Here is a 24,402-nt window from a genome sequence, read left to right on the forward strand (position 1 = left end):
ACTCCTCGTCCTGCAATCACGGGACTTACTCCCCAAAAGGTCAAGATTATCTAAGACCTGCTAAGTGGGGGCCCACGCGCAGCTACACCCAATCAGGGAACAAAGGCACAGCTCAGCGGAGGCCGCGTGGCAGTTGGCGGCCCCTCATTGGCCGTCCTCCTTGCCCACCCTGTGCCTTGCTTGGACTCCACCACTACCTTCCTGTTCCTGCTGCCGACTAGCTTCTCACACGGTTACACCTGAAGGACAGAGGCAGTCCAGCCATCAGCAGTTCAGCTCCAGCCCACGGCGAATGCGTGGGCAGGTTTTCATCTTCCCTACTCCATTTAGAAACTGAGAGCCTGTTCGCTTCAGCTTATAAGCCGGCTGAAAAGTCGAAACGGCTGATTTGTTATGAGAGGAAAACATTGTTTGATGACTGATAAGCCGGCTGAATAAGCTGAAGCGAACAGGCCCTGAAAGTCTGAAACAAGTTGAGGGGCAATAATGCAATCATGAGAAAAGATGTTATTATCGCGCAATGTTTGCAGCGTTCACTTGAACCATTTTGTTCTCCTTTACACTTAAACTTCTCAATGCGCAGAAAAAAAGTTCTTTACTTGACAGAGATGAGAACAACAAAATGGTTTTAGTTCCTACTTCCAAAGAGCCCAAGCACCCTAGTGCCCTACACAAGGTCACAGGGAGCACAAGCACATGTGCGTTTCCTCCCTGGTGGCCTCCCCTGCTCCCCTTGCTTAGCACAGGGGACAAACCGCCTCGCCAACTTTGGGTCCCCGAGCCCGGCTTTTCCTCCGGAAGTCGGTTGAGCTGAATTCGGCAGGATGACAGGTAGAAAGCGTCAGGCCATGCAGGCGCCGGGGCAAGGCATCTTGGGAAACTTCTCGCAGGCGTCACCGGCCCGCAAAGAGAGGGACACGGCTCGGGCGCTTGCATTGGCTAGCTGTACACACGCAAACAGACCTCACTCACTGCCCGCAGCTCAGGTAGCTAGCTGGTGCCTTGCAGCAACTTGCAGGAGGCCTATATATACAGGCACCCTTCTTCCAGCTCCAGCTACCATTCAACAAAGCTCATCGCAACCAACTAGCTAGACCTTCTTGGCCGTTGTGCGGTAGTGCACGCTGTGAGTGTGAGTGGCCATTTCAAGAACAGGACACAGCAGGCTGTTAATTTGTTTCATCCTTGGAGTGAGCGAGAGGCCTTCTTGAGACGGTGCTAGAGTTGGATCAGAAAGTTTGGTTCAGAGTTTTCAGACGCCATGGGAGGCACGCTGGAGTACCTGTCCGACCTGCTGGGCGGCGGCGGCGGCAGCCGGCGGCGGTACAAGAAGAGGAAGCAGTTCCAGACGGTGGAGCTCAGGGTGCGCATGGACTGCGACGGCTGCGAGATGAAAGTCAGGAACGCCCTCTCCAGCATGAAAGGTACATATTCGATCTCCATCAGAGATTTAGTTCTACTCCAAGAATAGCTGCACCTGCTAAGCATCAAAATCTTGAATAACAATTGGCTGATGACGTTGTTTCTTGGTGATTTCTTCTTCTCAGGTGTGCAGTCCGTGGAGATCAACCGGAAGCAGTACAAGGTGACGGTGCAGGGGTACGTGGAGCCGCACAAGGTGGTGAAGCGCGTGCAGGCAACGGGGAAGAAGGCCGAGATCTGGCCGTACGTGCCCTACAGCCACGTCGCGCACCCCTACGCCGCGCCGGCGTACGACAAGAAGGCGCCGCCGGGGTACGTGCGCAGGGTCGACGCCGTCATGCCCGTCTCCAGCTACGGCGGACCCACGGCGGCCGGCCCGCAGGAGGAGCGCCTCGTCACCATGTTCAGCGACGACAACCCCAACGCCTGCTCCATCATGTGATCAATTAATTACCCTTTTTTTATTTAGGTCGTGCATGCCGCTTGTGGCAGGTTGAAGCTGTGGCTGGTGTTCGTGTTCACGGTGGTGACACCTAGATATATAGCTGCCTATATGTTTGTGTAAATAAGTTAATAGAAAGTTTGTAAAGAGGGCATGGGAGAAGGGAAAATTTTCCAAGGTTCGTCTCTTTCTTGCATTGCATGTGCTGTCGAATCTTAGCCTACCGTACCTTTTAGATTATTGTTGCTAGATTTCGTGCACAGATCCAGCTGTGTGTTGCATGTATGAATCAGTTGGCGCGTCATACATTAGCTTATGATGTGTCTGTACTTGATGGCGCAGCTGGATTGCTCTACTTTATTTTAGATACTTTGGTAGCATTCAAATTTATATATTGAGTCGCAGAGCATAAAGATGGGCAATTTTTATACAAGGACAAGTCTTGTCCTTTTGAGTGGATTGAATGGAGAAGCGTAGATTCAATCATCTTGCCCCCGCTAACCTCCAAGTTTGAGCCTCTCCAAGTATGTTACTATATATACTTTGCCTCCTCACTTGTATTATATGGTATGCATATTATTGGGCGTGCTCTTAGAAGTCGCAACTGCCTTTGTCTCTGTTTGGGCCAAAAAGGGAGCTGGAAATTTTTCATTTTAGCATAAAAGCCTTGAACAGTAAAGCCTTGAACATATCTCTGGCACTTGTAAACAAAATTTGACGAAGTTGTGTGCTTACAGGAGTGTGTCAGTGTGTGACCGTCTGCGGCAGGAATTTTAGGAGGTGAGTTTAGCATATGTCACATCAGATGTTTGACGCTAATTAGGATTATTAAATATAGACTAATTACAAAACTAATTGCACAGATGGAGTCTAATTTGCGAGATAAATCTATTAAGCCTAATTAGTCTATGATTTGATAATGTGATGCTACAGTAATCATTTGCTAATGACGGATTAATTAGGCTTAATAGATTCATCTCGCGAATTAGCACAGGGTTCCGCAATTAGTTTTATAATTAGCTCATGTTTAGTTCTCTAATTAGCATTCGAACATTCGATGTGACACTGCTAAAATTTATCACCTAGTATTCAAACACCTCCTTAATTAATTACCATGCGCATGCTCGGTGCGCCAAACCAAGGCCTTGTTTAGTTAGGGAATTTGGGAGGTGCCAAATTACTGTTACAGCACTGTAGCACACTGTAGCGTTTCGTTTGTATTTGTGAATTATTGTCCAAATATTGACTAATTAGGCTCAAAAGATTCGTCTCGCAAAGTACAACAAAACTGTGCAATTAGTTTTTAATTTCATCTACATTTAGTACTCCATGCATGTACCGCAAGTTTGATGTGATGGGGAATCTTCTTTTTGCATAGTGTCAAAGTTGGGAGTTGGGAGTAACTAAACATGGCCCAAGTTGACGCAGCATGTGCGTCAAACGTTGCGGGAACATTGAGCCGAACCTTTTGCTTCCCCGGCCCGGCCCCTCCCCTTTCTTTCTGGGGAAGAATTTTGTTGTCGACACTAACCTCCATTCCACAAAGCAAAGGTCGCTTCAGAAACTTCCATGGAATATTTAAAGCTATATCATATCAGCGCACAAGATTATTCGATTGCAAGTGAGGATTGACATGTTAAACACCACGTATGGTTGTGCTAAACACGCAATAATTGCATGAAAAAGTGCTTGCACTGCGCAGGACTCTGCCTGCCGTCTCTCAGGCAACAGCAAAAGACACCCATTTAGACAATTGGGCCCATCTAAGAGATCTAAGCCCATATGAAGTGGAGAAGCCCGGCGGATTCAAAGCCCTCCAAAGGATATTTCTAAATGAGCTAAATATGCTTGAAACCTAAAAGATTTGAAATGAGTCCTTAATGATTTACGCGCAATTGTCTCCTTTTATCTCCCAGATTTCCTTCTTTTCGGCTACAATATTTCCTTTTGGAATTACTTTTCAAAAACAACCTGTGGAGGTTTTCCAGTATGCCAGGCATCTGTGTCCAAGAAAAGTTTTAGGGGTCTTAGTTGAATTCCTGACCTAGCACTCAAGCTCGAGTAGTGTAAACAGACAGGAGACTAGAAGAGCAGACTTTTTCTCCAATTTTGACCAATATAATATCTATTTAATGAATTAGTTAAATAAAGTAAAATGTGTACCACTACGTCTATGATTAAAAGTGTTTTAGATTTAACTTGTAGATTTATCTATTTGCATCGGTATTTAAGAATGGATGTAGTATATTTCTATAAATACTATTTATCAAAGTGGAATGCTGGGATCAAAGGGAGTACAAGATTTCCCATCAAAATTCATCTTTTTCCATAGTCAAGACTCTAGCGAATAATGACATCAACCTGCATTACGTGGTATTAAATGAATGGATTCTTATCCAAGTGTTGATGATATCTCGAGTAATTGTGGGCTATTTCGATTTCATAGTCTGTGAGTTAAATTGGTTGGCAATTTCCGTTCCTAGACTTTTCTCTCTGTTCTATAAGCTGACACTGCATGCCATCAGCAAAAATAGATTAGGAAAAAAAAAGGTCAGACACTACATACATACATATATATATATCCAGAATTATAGTATTATTGATGGTCATTCCCTTGACGCGGAGCTGTTCCTTTCCGAGTAATTGTGCCAGATCATGTTCATATTATCATATACATGATACATACATAGACTTGACTTGAAGATATTATAGATTGTGTGTTATAGATTGTGTGTCGTTTCTGATCATCTGGACAGTCGTCCTGCACAAGAAACGCGCAATATAATAATGCCAGTAAACTCACGTCTTGGTCCGCGAAAATAAGTAAATTCCATGACACCGTTGCTATCTTTGCAACTGCCAGATAGTGTGAGTGGTACAGGATTTGCAGAAACAAGATGATGTGACACAAGTTAATCAGGATCTAAAACACGCAACTAACATTGCAGCCTGCCTCATCTTTGGAAGTGTCAAACGCCTGGAATGTCTGACTCTTAACAGGGCAAACCTGCATCTTCAAATGGTCTGATCGATCGTTGTCCAGCTTATCGGTAAGAAAGCTAGGCCCGTGAAGACTTCAAGGACAAATGCATCTAGTCATTTCTCAAAAGTCTAAACTTGTCCCGAGTTCTCATCCCGATCCTGATACTCTTAAAATGCACATAGCAGTCCTTAAACTTGTCCCGAACTCTCATCCTAATCCCACTCCCACTATTCTCGAAATGCACATAACAGTTCCTAAATTATCCAGAGCTCTAATCCATATCCATAAACTTGTCCCAAGCTCTCGTTTACTAGAACTGAGTTGGATTTGAACTTGATTTCAAATTCTAAATTAATTTTGGATTGATTTTGAGTGGGATTTGAACTTTTACGATTTTAATCCCACTTAAATTGATCTAAAGTTCATGAATATTTGAAATTAAGTTTGAACCCCGTTCAAAATTGATCAAAAATTCATGAAGATTTTAAACCAAGTTCAAATTCCACTCAAAATTTAGTGGATGAGAGCTCAAGACAAGTTTATGAATCTAGATGAGAACTCGGAACAAGTTTATAAACTGTTATGTGCATTTTGAGAGTACCGAGACTGGGATGAGACCTCGGGATAAGTTTAAAGACCGTCATGGGTATTTTGAGAGTAGTGGTACCAGGATGAAAACCCAGAACAAGTTAAGGACTAACGGTGAAATTTACTCAAGTCTGAGACACTATTATAGAAGAGCCGATTTATCAGTACTGGGAATAATCATGGTGCTCGTATCGTATAGCACTGCAGCAGCTTGGCTGCCAAGCTTTGTTGACCGTTTATGAATCAGTTTGCTATCTCAGTTAAGTTTATTTCACACCTTTCTGATTGGGAATGGGTTCTCACGAACATTTATGGTCCTTGTACTGGGGAGGGGAGAATAGACTTCATTCAATGGTTCAAACACATCCGAATGCCTGATGACTATGACTGGTTAGTAGTGGGGGACTTTAATCTCATTCGGGATCCATCTAATAGGAACAAACCAGGTGGTAATTATAATGACATGTTCATGTTCAATGATGCCATTAACACTTTGGGCTTAGTGGAAATTCCTCTAAAATCCAAACAGTACACTTGGACCAACAAGCAACAGGTACCTCTGTTGGAGCGTCTAGACTGGTTCTTTACTTCTGCTTCTTGGACTCTTAGTCACCCAAACACAACGGCCTATTCCTTGGTGATGGAAACGTCAGATCATTCACCTTGTGTCATCCATGTCAGGACAAATATTCCAAAGGGCAACATTTTCAGGTTTGAGAATTATTGGCTGGAACATGATCAATTCATGGATGTTGTCTCACATGGGTGGTCAGTGCCGGTTCAAGAAACTGATAAAGCTAAAGTGATCACACAAAAATTCAAAAACCTCAGAAGGGTTCTAAGAACATGGAATTCTCAACTGTCAAGCCTCAAGGGTCTGATCTCAAATGTGAAGTTGTCCTTATTTTTTATGGAACTGATTGAAGAATACAGGGATTTAACCCTCATGGAATGGAATTTCAAAGTACTTTTACAGGAACATTTGCAAGCCCTTCTGAAACAGCAAAATATATACTGGAAACAGAGAGGCTCCATTAAGTGGGTAAAGTTTGGGGATGAGTCCACAAAATTCTTCCATGCAAATGCAACCATCAAGCATAGAAAAAGCTATATTAGGTCCCTAGAGGACACATCTGGAACTCCCCAGTATCATCATCAAGTAAAGGAGTCAATTCTATGGGAAGCTTTTAAGGAAAGATTGGGTACTTCTGAGTATAGCTCCATGACCTTTGACCTGCATGAGCTCATACAACCTTCTGCCAACTTAAGCCAACTTGAGGAACCTTTTTCACATGAAGAAATCGACTCTGTAATTAATAACCTTCCAAATGACAAGGCACCTGGTCCGGATGGGTTTAATACCAATTTCATAAAGAGCTGTTGGCACATAATAAAACAGGATTTCTATTCTCTGTGTGCAGCATTTTATTCAGGCAATGTCTGTTTACGAAGCATAAATGGATCATATATCACTCTAATTGCTAAAATTGATGGAGCAGCAAAAGTCACAGATTACAGGCCAATTTCTCTCCTAAATACATCCATGAAGATTATAACAAAGCTTTTACATGTAAATAAACTTAACCGAGATAGCAAACTGATTCATTAACTGCCAAGCTTTGTTGACCGTTGTCCCTACGTCGTTAGAGACTTGGTTGTTGTTCAAGACTTCAAGCATGATCTTAGCAAGTACTCCCTCTGTTTCAATTTATAGGTCGTTTTGGTATTTATAAGTTCATAGCTTTTATTATTCATGTAAATATACACTATGTCTAGATGAATATAGAAATGCTAAAATCACCTACAATTTAGGATGGAGGGAGTAGGTTGGATAAGATCGGCTCATCTATCTTGGAGTAGGCTTCTTTCTTCGAGAACTTGTCTGGGTAAACATTTCATTAGGAAGAAAGGAGAGTTTGTATTTGTACAACCAAAAGCAAGCAACATACCCACCTAAAGCACGAAAAACAAATTACAGGATAGAGAAACGGAAAAGACGGTCTGCTGAGTAGGATTCAGAAGATAGCTAAATACATTAGTCAAAAATAAAAAAGCATATGCAAGTTAAAATTTTGATCTTTTACACAGTATATAGTTGGTTCTGAAATGCAACTACGCATGTATCATTGGCATCATTTTTTTTCTTTTTATTTTTTTTGGAGAATTAATTCAAAAATAGCTACCCTTGCATCATGCCAGCAGAAATGCTTTATATGTAACCCTAAATCTTAATCCGTAGCACGTATTGTGGTTTTGTCTCGATCATCTCAGTTATACATGCAAAACCCTATATCTTGGTTGCTGAACAAACACCATTCGTGTACCGTACTAAACTACATTTTTTTTTTGTAGCTGGAATACTTGGGACGACGGTCTGTCGGCTGTCGCTAGTCGCTGATGTGCACATGCAAATGATTCCAGACCGCATCTGGCGAAATGACTGCAAAACAAAAGTTGGACGGTGTGATATATGCCAGGTCGAAACCGTGTGATCAGATTGTTTTACAGCTCCAAAGCTGTCTGATCAGCTCATCAGCCTCTCGAGTCTCTCGATCATGTTTACTCAGCAGGCTTAGCACTTTCTTTTGTAAACATCGATAAATGTCACTGAGCACGGTGCAGTGTCTGTAAAAGAAGCACATGGTGTTGATCTAGAATCATATCATTATGGCATCCATATATTTTTTTTTACAGACACTTGCATTCTAATCAGATGATCTAAATGCTGCATTCTAATTAAACACATCCTCGTGCATTCTTATTAAACACGAACAAATTAATTAATTGTATCAGTTCTCCAAAGACCTTAACCCAGGAGAAAAGGAGACAATACATTTGTATTATTAAAATTTGGTTAAATAACCAACAAATTTGAACAAATGTTTGTTTCGTTTGCTCAGTATACAATGGCACTCATTTTAGTACATTACAGGTAAGAAAATCACAGGGATGTAAATAATGCAACATCACAAATCTAACTACCCATACAATTATCATCTAGATTTCATTTATATTTGGAACATGAATGAAACAAAAATAAATAACGGAACAATTTGACATCTTCAGGAATAATGAACATACAGAAGGGGAAAAACATCGATCAGATGGTGGTGGTGGTAATTAATCAGTGGTTCAGTGGCCACCCTTGGTCTTCCCGCACCCCATGATCTCCTGCGGGAGCTGACCGACGCGCTCGACGCCTTCCTCGAAGACGATGCCCATCCCCATGAAGAAATGGGCCTCGATGTGGCAGTGGAACGCCCACACGCCGGGGTTGTCGGCCTTGAACCGCAGCGCCGTCCAGCCGTAGGGGTGCACGGCCACCGTGTTCTTGAGGATGGGGTCCTTGAGGTTGTACGTCGCCGGGTGCACCGCCGGGTCGAAGCGGCCGATGCCGTAGCCGAGCACCCAGAAGTCGTGCCCGTGCAGGTGCCACGGGTGCGTCTCGCTGTTGTTCGCCGCCAGCATGTTGGCGTTCTGCAGCACGACGTCGACGACGGAGCCGAACCGCAGCCGGTACAGCCCGTCGCTGGTCGTCGTGTTCGGGTTCTTCTGCACGGCGTAGACGTCGTAGCCCTGGTGCGCGTACGTCTCCGGCGGCGGCCGCTGGTCGAAGGCGCCGAGGAGCCCGCTCTTCATGGCGACAAGGTACGGCGTGTGGGGCAGCGTGAAGGAGACGTTGTTGAGCGCCCACTTGATGCGCCCGTCGATCTTGTTCTGGGTGTTGAGGAGGAGGATGGTGCGGTCGGCGCGCGGCGGCGGGGGCTCGACGTGCGCCGGGTGCGCCACCGTCGCCACGCTCTGCCGGAACCGGTACGTGGTGTCGTTCCAGGCCGGGCCCGTGGGAGGGGTGGTGGGCGGGGGGCGGCGGGTGCTGCTGCGGCCGCCGTAGTAGCTGAGGATGGCGGTGCCGGTGGCCGTGCTGGGCTTGCGGCTAACGACGTTGGAGGCGAGCCAGTAGTTGCGGTTGGGGTCCTGGTCGGCCTTGATGAGCACGGAGTAGGTCTCGCCGGAGTAGATGTTGAGGTTCTTCACCACGAACGGCTTCACGTAGTGCCCGTCGGCCTCAACCACCGTCATAGGGTGTCCCTGCATGCATGCAGTACGGTCAATCAATTAGACGACCAGTTGTTTGAAAGAGAGGACCATTTCCTAGAAAAAGAAACACATAAAGTGTTCGTGAAAGCTAAACTGTGGCGTAATCTTTTTATGAAAAAATGGTTGTTAAGTGGCTTCGGCCTTTGTTAAAGGCTTATGACCGGCATCAGAAATCGATACAAGTAGGAAGGAGTCAGCTGTGGCTCCTGTTGAAGCAATTGCATTTGCAAATGGTTCTGCATGCATACGAGAGGACGTACAAAGGCCTACTAAACCATTTTGAAGTTATAATAATCATCCAGCTGATGACCAGCTCCGCATTTCCTGTTTCGTCGTGTTTCATGCCGTGAGCAATGCACCACATGCTAATACTTGCAAGAGTTGGTAACCGTTGGACGCAAGACTGGTACTATACAATGTACACTAATACACTATAAAGATATCCAAGACCAGGTCAAGAAGACTTGCGTTGCACGCGTTAGTTTCAGTAGCTAAATTGATTAGCCACACTGATTGAGCAGACATATGTCGATAAGTTATTGGTGATTATCTTATCGTAGTTCTATTTATCGTGTCGTTAAGAAAATGTGTGATGATGTGATGGCTAGTCAGACTTTTTGGGTAGGTTGCAGCTTTGCTTGTCGACATCTCCTAACGATATACTCCCTCTATTTTAAATTGTAGATCCCATTTTAAATTGTAGATCATTTTAATTTTTTAAAGTTCATAAATATTATTATGCATCTAGACATATACTACATCTAAATACATAGAAAAAAACATACACCTAGAAAAGTTAAAATAACCTACAATTGGGACGAATGGAGTACTATATGGGGCCACGATCATTTGTATGGATATACAATTATATAAAATAAAACCAGGCAAGATGCATGGTAGGTTTAGTGTAATCTAGGCGTCAAGAACGACGGCTGCACAGTACACGACTTGCATATAGTATGGGTATTTCGTTTGGAATATTTTCCGCAAATATCCTAAGTCAAACCACTTTATATTTGATCAAATTTATATAAAAATATATCAATTATTAGATATATTTTCATATCATACGTATTTAGTGTTATAAATATTGATATAAATTTTAATCAAACTTAGGGGCTGTTTGGCTATCGGGTGTTAAAATTTAACACCCGTCACATCGGATGTTTGGATGCTAATTAGGAGTATTAAATATAGACTAATTACAAAATTAATTGCATAGATGGAGTGTAATTTGCGAGACGAATCTATTAAGCCTAATTAATCCATGATTTGACAATGTGGTGCTACAGTAACCATTTGCTAATGATGGATTAATTAGGCTTAATAGATTCGTCTCGCGAATTAGCATAGGGTTCTGCAATTAGTTTATAATTAGCTCATGTTTAGTTCTCCTAATTAGCATCCGAACATCCGATGTGACACTGTTAAAGTTTAGCACCTCGTATCCAAACACCCCCTTACTCTTCGCGGGAGGGAGTATATATATACAAGCTCGCTTGCAGGTCACACGGTAACCAAGATATACGGATCCGAACATGCATGCAACACGGTAACCAAGATATACTGATCCGAACATGCATGCCCAACAATGGCGGGATTATTTTACGGTGGCCAAAGACACAAGGGAGCGGCGGAGGCTTGCTTGGAAGCACCGCCAACGTCTAGGGCCATGTTTAGTTACTCCCAACTTCCAACTTTGACACTATGCAAAAAGAAGATTCCCCATCACATCAAACTTACGGTACATGCATGGAGTACTAAATGTAGATGAAATTAAAAAGTAATTGCACAGTTTTGTTGTACTTTGCGAGACGAATCTTTTGAGCCTAATTAGTCAATATTTGGACAATAATTCACAAATACAAACGAAACGCTACAGTGTGCTACAGTGCTGTAACAGTAATTTGGCACCTCCCAAATTGGCCAACTAAACAAGGCCTAGTTTGAGTGGACCACCACATGGTGTGCTAGTGCAACATGTCAGCAGATTAAAAAATGCCACGAGCTCCGCTACAGGATGGATGATGCCCCAAGACAACGGCAGGCCTCGAGAGGCGCGAGATTGACGCGGGTTGGCCATCTGAAACGACGGAAACGGGGGAGCAAATCGCTCCGCTTGCTAGCAGCCAGCGCATGATGCAGATGGATCCAAAGCAACCCCACCGGCCGCCGGCCGCCGGCGTCCGCTTCCTCACATCCCATTTCCCATGTAGATAGCGCCTCCACCGCTCGCCCGCTGCCTAGAAGTTGGTGCGCACTCCGCGTTGTTTCGGGCGACGACAACCACATGGGGCTCCCACCTTCAGATTTTACCCAGTATTGCTGCCGAGAACCTACACTAATCTCGCAGGCTAATTTTTTCCCCTAATTTTCAAAAAAAAAGTTTTTTTTCTTCTCTTTATTTTATTATGAACTGATTGAGATCAACACAAACAAAGGATCATTCCAGTAGCCTTTCGACTGTTGCGTTGCGTCTAGGTGGGTTTTTGAGTACCAAGGGGGATTATATTTTTCAGTGTCAGTGCATGCCTTTTGCGTCATAATCTTTTGCTAACTGGTCGACATGCTACTACCAAATCTGGATGCCATCCTGTGAATTTTTCTAGCTAAACTTGAGTTTATTTTCATATGTTTGTATGGGCATAGATTTCTTGGTTAATTTGTATGTAGGCGGCACTTCTCAAGCCTAAAGCTTGCTTCATGTTCTGTAAATGTGGTATTGCTGTAGCCTTTTTTTTTTACAGTTTGGTCATGGTGCAAAAAACTGCGGTTTTGATTATTTTGCTTGGTTTTGTTTTGGGGAACGAACGAAGCACATGATTGTGCTCATTCTATTGATATAATTAAAGATTACTTTGGTTCTCTAGCAATGCCATTTGTAGCCTTAAAGGTCAAAGAGGTACGGGGGGAAACGGAAGTGCGTACCTCGATCTCAAAGTTGAGCGCCGACAGCGAGGTGACGCTGGCGATCCGGAACCGGTACGTCTTGCCCGGCACGACGGCGAACACCGGCGCGGCGCACTCCGGGTGGGTGGCGTTGCACGCCCCGGCGGCCATGGCCGAGCAGTTGACGAACCTCCCGCGGCCATTGATCAGCAGCGACTGCGGCTCCCCGACCCAGACGATCGGCACGGACGCGAGCCCGGTCGACTGCTCGTAGGTGCTCCTGTGCCACCAGTCGTTGAGCAGGACGCTGTGCTCGCCGTCGTAGCGGAACGGCTCGGCGTCCGGCCCGCCGGGAGCCGCCGCGACGACGATGAGGCCGTTGAGCCCCGCGGAACGCTGCATCCCGTAGTGGGCGTGGTACATGTAGGTGCCCGGGCGGTCGACGACGAAGGTGTAGGTGAAGACGTCGCCGGGGAGGATGGGGCACTGCGTCACGCCCTCCGTGCCGTCGGCCCAGGGGGTGCCGATCTGCCGGATGCCGTGCCAGTGGATCGCCACGTTCTCCGTGAGCAGCGAGTTCTTGACCCGGACGACGACGGTGTCGCCCTGCGTCGCGCGGATGGTCGGCCCGGGGGTCTGCCCGTTGATGGTGACGGCGAGCTTGCGCACGCAGTCGGAGTGCGTGAACTGGTAGCTGATGTCCCACTCGTGGTGGCGCGTGGCGGCGCGCGCCGCCGCGGCCAGGGAGAGGGTCAGGAAGAGGCAGCAGAGGAGGCGCGGCGGCCGGCCCATTGTGAGCTCTGATGAGCACAGAGCAGGCGCTCGCGGCTCTCGTGTATAGGTAGCTACTTTTGTCGCTGTCAGGGATGGGAACTGCGCGCGGCGCTCCGGCGCCGGCCGGATGTGGCAGCAGCTGGTTTGGAGTGCCTTGCTGAAAGCTGAGCTGAGGCTGGTAGGCTAGTTAGTAGCCGGTATGTGTTGAGGTGATTAACGGGATGTCCTGCATATATAGAGACCGACTAGAGAGAGATTTGAGAGACCTCCGCGTGACACCAACCATACACGACTTTTTCAATCATATTTTATTCAGAGTTTCAGAGAACGCATGTGCTTCATATTGTGAGGATATGTGTTCATCAGTTGATGAGATTGGAGTTGGTCCCTTGAGATAAGCGCAGGCAATGCAAAATGTTTCACTGCTTACTTGAATTAATTGAGAGCCTAATTAATCTCATCTTACACCAACGAACTTGCTGTTGATCTCAAAGCCAGCTTCCTTTGGCAACATGTTTCTATGCACACAAACACCTGTTCCCTGCGCTGCTGACCGCTCATCAGCCGGCCGGAAATTTTGAAGAGCGAGTGGAATTCCTCCCCAGTTTCGCACCAAACGTGGATACATACTTGAGTCTTCCAATCTTCCTGATTCCTCGCTTGAACTACCTATGTTGCAGGATGCGTGAATGCATGCATGGTCTAATGCGTAACTTGGACACTCTTCTTGAATAGAACCCATATGGACAAGGCCATGTGATGATGCATATTATTATGTAGCGCGTAATCGACAAATATTGCAGGATCTGAGTCATCCCCAATCAGCAATCATACAGCTGGTAATGGAGAACCTTTCATCCTGTAGTACAGCTAAAAACACTGAAAGATATCGATCAAAGAATGCCAGCTCTGCTGCTATCAGGACCTTTTTCTTTACCAATTATTATGAGATTTCCCCGCTTCCACAGCTGCATGTTCAACTGCTTCTTTTCTCGAAAGCAAGACGAGTGTCGGTCCTGATTCCTGAACATAGCTGGTTACATTTTGTTCCTCACAATCTTCAATTCGTTGTTTGATTATGAAAAATTTACCACCAAAGTTGTTGATTTCTCCAAAAAAAGAAAATACTAGCTGCTGATACATGCGTGCACGTCGGAGAAAAGTAAAATGGTTTCTCTATGACCGTGTATATGTGATGAAATACCGTGGTGGGTTGTCACTTGAAGGACGTCAACCATTTACCGTTGCGTTGCTGGATTGGCTTCCATCGGCGTATATATATGGAGTGTCCCTACTTTGTGGCGCCAGGCAACGAGCTTGCTGCAGCGGTCAATCATATTCAACCCTAGAAGGAAAAGGAGGCAAAGGGGAGATGGGGACGCGCTAGCTGCTTCCTCCCACCAGTACCGGTTTATTTTATTTTATTTGCCTTTTCTTTTAAGCGGATCTGATGCTCGTTGTCGTGCGGGTTTCGGTTTCAAATTTAATAATCCATCCGTTTCAAAATGTAAGCAAAATCCATATATCTAGAAAAATCAAAATAACCTATATTTTGAGAATGAAAAGAATAATTAGAAATTGGTCGAGTACACCGGAAAGCCAAGACAAAGGTGACCACGGTAGTTGAGCAAGCCAACCCCCGATCGATTCGCTGATTCATAGTTTTTTTATACTAATAATCTAGAACTTTTAAGCCAGCTCTGCTGAAACCCCTTCGAAATGGTATATATTAAAAAAAGAAACTCCAAAAACGCAAAATCTCTGTAGCATGTTCAACCGCTCGCTTTCTGTTAGACCATTATTACGCGGTTTTGCTGGCAGCTAATAGTTTTTGTTTGTTTTGAAAATAAGCCCTAGAATAGTCGCATTTATGGGATCAAAGCAAATTCTTCCAGCATGGAAAGCTTCCGTTCATCTTATTAATCCGGCCCTCTTATCTGACCTGGAAGGCTGGAACTGGAACACAGCTATTAATAAATAGTTCCATCGAACCAAACACGTGCTAATGCTAATGCTCCGTCGTCCTTCAGACCCGTGTTTGATTGCCCCGATCTCGAGTCGTTTGACTGCCTGATTCGGTCAGTTTACGTTCACGTGCATAGTACTTTCTCGGGTTTCTTTTTTTGTTAACAGTACATGCATGCACGTACGTGCACGCTGCAAAGATACTCATACCGACAATGCTCAATCTTTTTTTTTTCCATATGATTACTGATCAACAGATCAAGCCTGGAGAGACCAAAGCTAGCGAGGGGAAAAACGAGAAAAAAGCCGAACTGGTTCTTCCTTTTATTTGCAACTTGTACAATGTTACCTTTTGGCGCCGCTTTGTTTTATTCTTTTAGTTTCAAACGGCCAAACTGATCAAAGCACGCGCATATTTCTTCCTTTTTTGCTGATTTTGATTTGCTTTCTTCCTGAGCATATAACACAACAGTTGAGCCGCTTTAATTTTGGTTCACATGCAGCATAACCGTGGAAGCATTGAAGCAATATCACTGTATTTTAGTTCTTGTGTTCTCCACGCCTTGCTACCTGCTTGTGTGAGAGCGCCGAGCGTTGCTGCCGTGATGGGCCTTCTTGGGCCAGCCGAAGACGGGAGGGTGAGAAAAGCCTGTTTTGTTTGTTTGGACAGTAGTTTACATAGTTTGGTGGCTCTATTGCTAGTAAACATATGTATATCAGTATATGTTGGTGTCAAAATTATTAGGTATACTCCTATTTTCATAGACATTTGTTTGTTTGGCCATATACAATTTGTTACACTTGAATAAATGTTTTGTTTAATTGATATTCGTGAACTAAGCTGGTGTTTTTTCTTTTTCACAACCATACTTTTTAAAGTGTTATAATCTTGTTTGGGTATACAAACTTTACGTTATGTGAGTATATGCTTAGTATTCTAATATACTTATACGAACAAAACTCTTTTTAAGTTCGGACTATGAATTGCTGACCGCTATTCTATAGGAGGAGGTTGACGGATGACTCCGAATCAAATCCTCGATAAGATGATGGTACATAAAGTACGCAATGATATCAAGCCGGGAGGTAGTGTGTCACTTTCGATTGTCGAATAAGGATATTAATTTAAAAGAGCAGGCCTTCAAAGCTATGAATAAAATACTTGAAATCAATAATCCTCTAAAACCGAATGAAGTGGCTAATAATTTTCATATCAGAGCATCTTCAAACCTCACCACACACATTGTTACCTCCACCGCCACAAAGCATGAGGAGTGTGTAAGAGTTGAGTGCAAGAGGAAGGGAGGAGAGTGGGAGTCGAATGGGACGGAATGGGGAAGGATGACTTTGAAGACAGTCGGTCCCGTGTATATATACCGGGGGATGCAGCGCAGCGGCGATGACTCTAGACGGTCCAAATGCTGGCACTAAGCGTGTGTTTGGTTTTGGGACCAAGTGGAATGGGTTAGGTCCATCCTACTTTTATGAGTTGAGTTCAACCCATCTCATGTTTGGTTGGTAAGGATAGGTCCGTTCCAGTTTTTTGTTTGGTTAGAGTTGAGAGGGTTGGGATGAATGTCATTTTAACACCATTAACACCAGTTCTCAACGGGTCCCACCTATCATGTGTGGGGCATATCTGTCATCATTTGTTTTTCTTTTTTTTCATGCATCTTATCTTCTTCCTCGAGCTCCCGTGCATGCCGCCGCTCCCTCGAGCTTCTTGTTACGCCGCCGACCGGCTCCTCCCCGTTGCTCCTCCCTTGGCCTACTCCTCCCCACGGTGGCGACCTCCACTACCCAGCGCCGGTGGGCTGCTCCTCCTTGCGCCGGCTCCTCCCCGGCGCTCCTCCTCCACTGCCTTGCCTCGGCCCAGTGCCGGCGCCTTGCTCCTCCCCACGCTTGCTCCTCTCCGCCGCCTCGCCTCGGCCCAGCGGCCTCCGCGACCCCCTACTCTGCCGTATCCCTTTGGCCCCGGTGCCGGCCGGCAACCTCCACGGTGCCCTGCTCCGCCGCCTGCCCTCAGCCTAGCGCCGCCAGCCTCTGTGGCCAGCTGCTCCACTGCCTCCCCTCGCCACCAGCACCTGCACCTGCGCCTCCCACGGACGGATGCGAGACGGACGGGATCGAAGTGGGTCGAGTGCGTCTGCTCGTTTTGGGCGGATATATTCGACCTGCATCTAGGAGGAATATTTCCTCCTTGGTTCGACCCAACCCAGATGATGTTTCAACCAAACGCGGATCAATGTGGGTCAAACCCGTTCCAATCCAGTTCGGACCCAAACCAAATACACCATAAGCCAAATACACCGTAAGGCACCCATCAGGTTCCGCCCGACTGGCGGGCTTAGCCAACTTGCATCCCCCCGCACCCTACACCACATGGAACGACTTTCATTTTGTTCCATGCTGTGCACCCTCCGCAGTCCATTTTATATAGCCGTGTGCCTGCCCAACATCCCCTCTAGCTTACCAAACGTGCCACCTTGTGGGTCATGGACCAATAGCACACTTGAGCTTCCATTCCATTTTCTTTGGTTCATATTATCTCTGGAGGAAGAATCATTATACATGTATACCATAAGAAAATCTTAATCTTGAGCGGGAGCTTAAGTTTCCAAGGTATTTCATCACCAGTTTGTACATGGAGTGGATGTTTTAATGTAATTCTCTATTACGCCTATATAGACTTGCCTCCGATGCTCAGTAAACACACACAACATATTACACCAGTTCTTCCATGTCTATACTTCAACAAACAAAAGAATCGGAACAACGCTGCAAAAATTTCTACTACAACTAAACATGGTAACTGACTGTAAAATCATCGGCCACCCTTGGTCTTCCCGCACCCCATGATCTCCCGGGGGAGCTCGGCGACACGCTCAATCCCTTCCTCGAAGACGATGCCCATCCCCATGAAGAAATGGGCCTCGATGTGGCAATGGAACGCCCACACTCCTGGGTTATCGGCCTTGAACCGCAGAGCCGTCCAGCCGTAGGGGTGCACGGCCACCGTGTTCTTGAGGATGGGGTCCTTGAGGTTGTACGTCGCCGGGTGCACCGCCGGGTCGAAGCGGCCGATGCCATAGCCAAGCACCCAAAAGTCATGCCCGTGCAGGTGCCACGGGTGCGTCTCGCTCCTGTTGGCATCCAGCATGTTGGCGTTCTGCAGCACGACGTCGACGACGGAGCCGAACCGCAGCCGGTACAGCCCGTCGCTGGTCGTCGCGTTCGGGTTCGGCGGCGGATCGTATATGTTGTAGCTCTGGTGCGCGTACGTCTCCGGCGGCGGCCGCTGGTCGAAGGCGCCGAGGATCCCGTTCTTCAACGCCACCAGGTACGGCGTGTGGGGCAGCGTGAAGGAGACGTTATTGAGCGCCCACTTGATGCGCCCGTTGATCGTGTTCTGCGTGTTGAGCAGGAGGATGGTGCGGTCGGCGCGCGGCGGCGGGGGCTCGACGTGCGCCGGGTGCGCCACCGTCGCCACGCTCTGCCGGAACCGGTACATGGTGTCGTTCCAGGCCGGGCCGGCGGGCGGCGTCGTCGGGGGCGGGTGCTGGCTGCCGAGGTAGCTGAGGATGGCGGTGCCGGTGGCCGTGCCGGGCTTGCGGCTGACGACGTTGGAGGCGAGCCAGTAGTTGCGGTTGGGGTCCTGGTCGGCCTTGATGAGCACGGAGTAGGTCTCGCCGGAGTAGATGTTGAGGTTCGTCACCACGAACGGCTTCACGTAGTGCCCGTCAGCTTCAACCACCGTCATTTGGTGGCCCTTGCATGATCCGTTCGGTCAACGAATTAGTTAGTGGCGAGAATTTGCCACTACAACAAAACATAGTGGTAGCTATGCTTGGATTGCTATGCTATTGAAAGCGTATCTATATTTTGTATGCTCCTGTCAGTAGATATGATTGTTAACATGCTTTAGTAAAGCGCTTCAAAATTTCAACGTAGATATGTTTTTAAAGTGTTGTTTCCAAATTGTAGACGTTTGACAAAACGTGTTTACTTCTTGACACGGTCCATGGGGAGACGCTCCAGACATGCTTTACTAAAAATAAAACGTATCTAGAGGGGTGTTTCTTGTAGTGTGCATTACACATTTACACTAGAATATGAAGATTATTTATTTCGACCTGACTATAAAACTTACATTTTGACCATTTTCTTTTTCTTAAAAAATGTATCGTTATATCCAAATCATTTTTTGAACATACAGATTGCTTTGTAATTTGGTTAGAATTTAGTGATGACATTAAGGCTTTGCTCATCGTGAAAAAATATCCAAATCATTTTCTCCTTAAAAAACAAGTCATTTTAAAAGATAATAGCTGAATACTACCATTATGCTAACTATGAATATATGTTGACTTGCTTCCGAATTCACACTTTTCAATTCTGAAATGAGCACTTCCAGCCGCCAAGCAGTGGACAGTGACCTGTCAATTTTAAGATATAACTTGATCGAGTCATCAGATGTACGTTTATGTGAGCGTACTTTGTACGAAAAATACATCGTATTAATATTCATGGTTAGTAAACGTTGAACATCGGGAAACTACTGTATGGGAACCGAACCGTTCGGCCCCGCATCGCTCCTAGTGGGTGACTCGGGCAGCGCCAACGCTACCGCACCGCCGCCCCTCCTTTTCCACCCTCTTTCACCCTCGCTGCTGCTAGAGCAGGCTGAAGGAAGCCCGCCCGCCTGCAAGGAAGGCGACGACGGGGCCTTCTTCTTTCTTCCCCAAGCACATCAAACAGTAGATGGGATGGTTCGAGGCGGCTGCACCTGGCTGTGGGCTAGTGGCTGTTAGATCCGGCATCTCCGGGGCCGGATCCAGCATCTACCTGGCCGGATCTACGAAGGCTGCGCCCGCTGCGCTGGTAGGTGGTGGCGGCCTTGTGCTTGGTCGCGACACCGGTGGAGCTGCTGCTGCCGACAGGACACCACGGCTGCACGATGGGGTGACGAACGGGGCTGGCGGCGCTAAGGCGACGTGGAGGCCCTGGAGGCGCACTGGAGGTAGCGACGCGTGGTATGATGTCGGCGAATGCTTTCGCAGGACTGCGCATCGGCGAGTGCACGGGCTGCGTGGCGTTGGTGGGCTCATGCTGCAGGTCCTTTAGATGGGCAGTAACGATGGGCAAACGCTGCACCGAGCAGCTCAATGAGGTGCATTATGCTTCTGGAATGGCTGGGGTTTGTCTCACCCATGGTGGTCTGGTGGAGGTCAGGGCGAAAGTCTAGTTGGCGATGCCTGTGGGCGCCATTCTCTCTTTGGAGGCGACATCGTTGCACCTTCCCGTATTGTCATGTTTGGCTTCTTTGGGTGAAAACCCAGTCCCATTCTCAGCCTAGCGATGATGGCGTGTTGGCATCGTGGTCCTTCTTAAAGGCATCGTCATGAAGATCCATGTGGTGTTTCGATGACGGCGCGTTGGCGTCACAAAAGCCCCCTTGAGGTGTCGTCACCATCACTTTGGTGGCTTGTGGAGGTTGTTCAATGGGTATGATGTGAGGTTTCTTGAACCTACGATCGATATCGACTCAGTTCGATTGCTACACTACATGGATCGACAACCATCGGATGATCGTTTTACTGCAGAATGTTTCTGACATCAAGAGTTTCTAAGTAGATGAGTGATGTGAAGATTTATTGTTGCACGAGTACAAAACAAGTTTGAAGTAAGGACATAGAAGAAGTTTGAATTTCTTTCTGATTTCTCTTGTTTGTTGTGTTTCCTAATTTTGAGAATTGGAGTCTAAAAACTCTGGTAACTTTTGGTTATATATATTAAGTGTGGATTTAGAGGACAGATGTTTATCCATTATTAAAAAACGTTGAACATCGTATTAAGCAGGTAGCTTCCACGCGAATGGCTAGCATGTCAAAGCAACAGCTATTTACCGAACTCTATCGTCAATCGTCATCCTCTATTTCGATACAGTTTCGCGGTGGCTGACGCGTGCAGGTTAGTGAAAGGGTTGGAAGGAACGGTGCAGACAGAAGCAAACTACTACCAGATAGCAAGGACTTGAAAAACGCTGTGCTGACCGTCCTATCACAGATTAGTTAGCTCTAACTGAATTGATTGACGGCGACTTCTAGCTTGATCGATGGCGGTCACTCTCCGCCACCATGAAAACTCCAAGCTACTGTAATAAATAGATCCATCATGAAAGATTTGATCGCAAACGTAAAAGAACCATAATTCTACTGTAATAAATAGATCCATCATTAGTTTTACTTGTGCAATATATTAGTTATATTTGAAATTATCATATTCTTTTGTAATTCCTAGCCATTTTTATTGATCGAAAACAATTAAGCTACGTCAAAAAAACGCTATCTGTCTAGCACGAAAAATGCAACTTTGAACAAAGCAACGGAGAAATGAAAGGCGTTTGATGAGAATTGAGAAGAAACCCCACGTGTAGTACGTACCTCGATCTCAAAGTTAAGAGCGGACAAGGACGTGAGGCTGGCGATGCGGAACCGGTACGTCTTCCCTGGCACGACGGCGAACACCGGCGCAGCGCACTCCGGGAGGGTGGCGTTGCAGGTGCCCGCCACCGCCGCCGAGCAGTTGAACCTGCCGCGCCCGTTGATGAGCAGCGAGTGGGGCTCCCCGACCCATCGTATCGGCACCGACGCGAGCCCCGCGGCCTGTTCGTACGTGCTGTTGTGCCACCAGTCGTTGAGCAGTACGTCGTGCTCGCCGTCGTACGCGAACGGCTCGGCGTCCTTCCCTCCGGCCGCCGCCGCGACGACGATCATGCCGTTGAACCCCGCCGACCGCTGCATCCCGTAGTGGGCGTGGTACATGTAGGTGCCCGGGCGGTCGATGACAAAGGTGTAGGTGAAGGTGTCGCCGGGGAGGATGGGGCACTGCGTGACGCCCTCGGTGCCGTCGGCCCAGGGCGTGCCGATCTGCCGGATGCCGTGCCAGTGGATCGCCACGTTCTCCGTCGGCAGCGAGTTGTTCACCCTTACCACGACGGTGTCGCCCTGCGTGGCGCGGATGGTCGGGCCGGGAGTCTGCCCGTTGACGGTGACGGCGAGCTTGCCCACGCAGTCGGGGGACTTGAACTGGTAGCTGATCTCCCACTCGTGGTGGCGCGTCGCCGCGCGCGCGGCCCCGGATAGCGTGAGGCAGAGGAAGAGGCTGCAGAGGAGGCGCCGCCCCGCTCCTGGCAGGGAAGCCATTGCCGGCAGCACGTACGGCAGAGTGGCGTTCAGCACTTCAGCTCAGCTTATGATTCTTCCCCGGCACAAGATTTCCCAGTAGGGCTCCGGCCGGGTGACAGGACAGATTGGCTGCTGCAGGTCTGGTGTTCCTTGCGCTGATGTTAGCTGTGGAAGTGTGGTTGTGTGACGACCTTTTGCTAATGGAGTAGTATTTATAGAGAACGGGGTGGCAGTTAGCTGAGGTCTGGTGTTCCTTGCGCTGAGGTTAGCTGAGGTTAGCTAACGGAGTAGTTGATTAATGATCTTTTTCGAGGTAAAATTCTGTAGCGTGTGCCATTTCCAATTTTCGCCGATGACCATGTGCCACTTCCAAATGAAACGACAGGTCGGGCAGTAGTTCCGGTTGGAGGGAGTCATATCTCTCGAATATTCAACTGGGGCTAACTAATCAGGACTAAAGGTCCCTCTCTTTAACCGGGATTAAAGACTTTTTCTTTTTACCCTGAATTCTTTTCTATATTAATGCTAATTGTTGCTTCACTTATATATACCTATATGTATACATCCTTAGCGTACACTACTTGCATGTATACGCTCGTATTGTATGCATGTTGTATATATATTTCATGATAGTATATGTATAATATTAATTATAACTACTATATATACAATTCTTAGTATATTATACACATCAAACTAGTATTAATACAAGTACTATATATATATAATAATTTGTTCTCGTAATTCTTAGGATCCTCCCGTCGTGGTGTTGCTCGGTTTGGCTATTGAATGTCCATCGTAATAAAATTCTCCTATGGGATTTATCACCTCATCCGCTAGAAATCCTATGAGTGCTTCTTCAAGAGTTCTTCGCGAATCCGCCACATCTGTAATTTGAAAATATGTGAATGTTACACGAACAATTAAATAAAAGAGTTAGAAAATGATTAATAATTAATAGGTTTATTTTACGTATAGTCATATCGTCTGATAGCACCTTGTCTCTCACGAAATGGTGTATGTGCTCACAGACGTAGTATCCACATAAATTATTCCCTTGTTACTGTCTCAAGCACTTTAGTGGAAAAAATAAATTATGAAATATTCGTATTATAGAATATACAAAATGTGCAAACTTCATACATACCGGATAAGTCGTACTGAATGTAAGTTTTTCTTTGAAATCACCATGGTGATACTTACGGAATCGTTTCATACGCTTCAAATTAAAATAATGAATATGATAGTGTTAGGTGAAAATTTAGGAAACAAACTTTTGCATAGAGATAAAGGTCCAGAATTATTACAAGTTAAGCACCTTTGGTTTCCTCAACGAATCAAACACAATAACATTGTTGTTATTGCTTTGATCAATCATAATTACAAGGGAGAATCCAGTGGTAACTTTGTACATAAATGTTCATATTAGAACTAACTAACATTAATTAGGTAAGGAAAGGAAAACAAAAATAGACGGTACCTACACTTACTTACAACTAGTTGTAAGGTAGTAGTATGTATTGCTTGTAATTCTGTTACTCTAAAAATTTGTATATTGTATCCAATGTAGACTTTAGTTGATCCCGTATCTGCTTTTGGTTAACAAGTGTTGGGTCCATGAAGCTAATATTGAAATAGGATTCTCAGTAGCACCTCTGCATTTGCATCCTACATAAAATAAAAGACAAAGTTAGTGGGATGACTCACATACAATAATGAGTTGAGCCAAAACTAATATCTAATAAACATAACCCAGACGTTGATAAGAGAGATATCAAGAGAATTTATTATTCCCTTTATATTCGAGGAGTACCCAGACGGAACCTTGATACTATTCATGCGGTCAAACATGCTATCCTTCTCTTCCTTGCTGAGAGTTTAACTAGCGAGGCATAAATAGTGCTGTATTTTATCTCTTTTTTCCGGATGTAGGTCATCTCATTGCTTCATACGTTTTAGGTCCCGTCGTGCTTCCAATATATCTTTTGAGTTCCCATAACAACCCAGGAAGCCTAGCACGTTCACGCAAAAATTGTTCGTCAAGTGCATCACGT

At 46.0% G+C, this 24,402-nt stretch overlaps 3 protein-coding genes across 3 annotated transcripts; 1 reads left to right on the forward strand and 2 right to left on the reverse strand.

Moving 5' to 3' along the window:
• The first annotated feature begins 1,005 nt into the window (after window positions 1-1,005).
• LOC101753325 (heavy metal-associated isoprenylated plant protein 23) lies at window positions 1,006-2,060 on the forward strand. Its single transcript, XM_004956617.3, has 2 exons — window positions 1,006-1,424; window positions 1,548-2,060. Exons 1-2 carry the CDS (start codon window positions 1,262-1,264, stop codon window positions 1,862-1,864), a joined length of 480 nt encoding a protein of 159 aa, XP_004956674.1. The 5' UTR covers window positions 1,006-1,261; the 3' UTR covers window positions 1,865-2,060.
• Window positions 2,061-8,256: 6,196 nt separating this feature from the next.
• On the reverse strand, window positions 8,257-13,387 carry LOC101753736 (L-ascorbate oxidase). The gene is made up of 2 exons (XM_004956618.2): window positions 12,462-13,387; window positions 8,257-9,524 (listed from the first exon to the last, which is right to left on the reverse strand). Exons 1-2 carry the CDS (start codon window positions 13,212-13,214, stop codon window positions 8,568-8,570), a joined length of 1,710 nt encoding a protein of 569 aa, XP_004956675.1. The 5' UTR covers window positions 13,215-13,387; the 3' UTR covers window positions 8,257-8,567.
• Window positions 13,388-17,712: 4,325 nt separating this feature from the next.
• LOC106804101 (L-ascorbate oxidase) lies at window positions 17,713-22,521 on the reverse strand. The gene is made up of 2 exons (XM_014804784.2): window positions 21,605-22,521; window positions 17,713-18,930 (listed from the first exon to the last, which is right to left on the reverse strand). The coding sequence occupies exons 1-2, from the start codon at window positions 22,364-22,366 to the stop codon at window positions 17,986-17,988; spliced, it is 1,707 nt and encodes a 568-aa protein (XP_014660270.1). The 5' UTR covers window positions 22,367-22,521; the 3' UTR covers window positions 17,713-17,985.
• Window positions 22,522-24,402: the final 1,881 nt, after the last annotated feature.

Source organism: Setaria italica, chromosome II (genome assembly GCF_000263155.2).
Source record: "Setaria italica strain Yugu1 chromosome II, Setaria_italica_v2.0, whole genome shotgun sequence".
NCBI lineage: Eukaryota > Viridiplantae > Streptophyta > Magnoliopsida > Poales > Poaceae > Setaria > Setaria italica.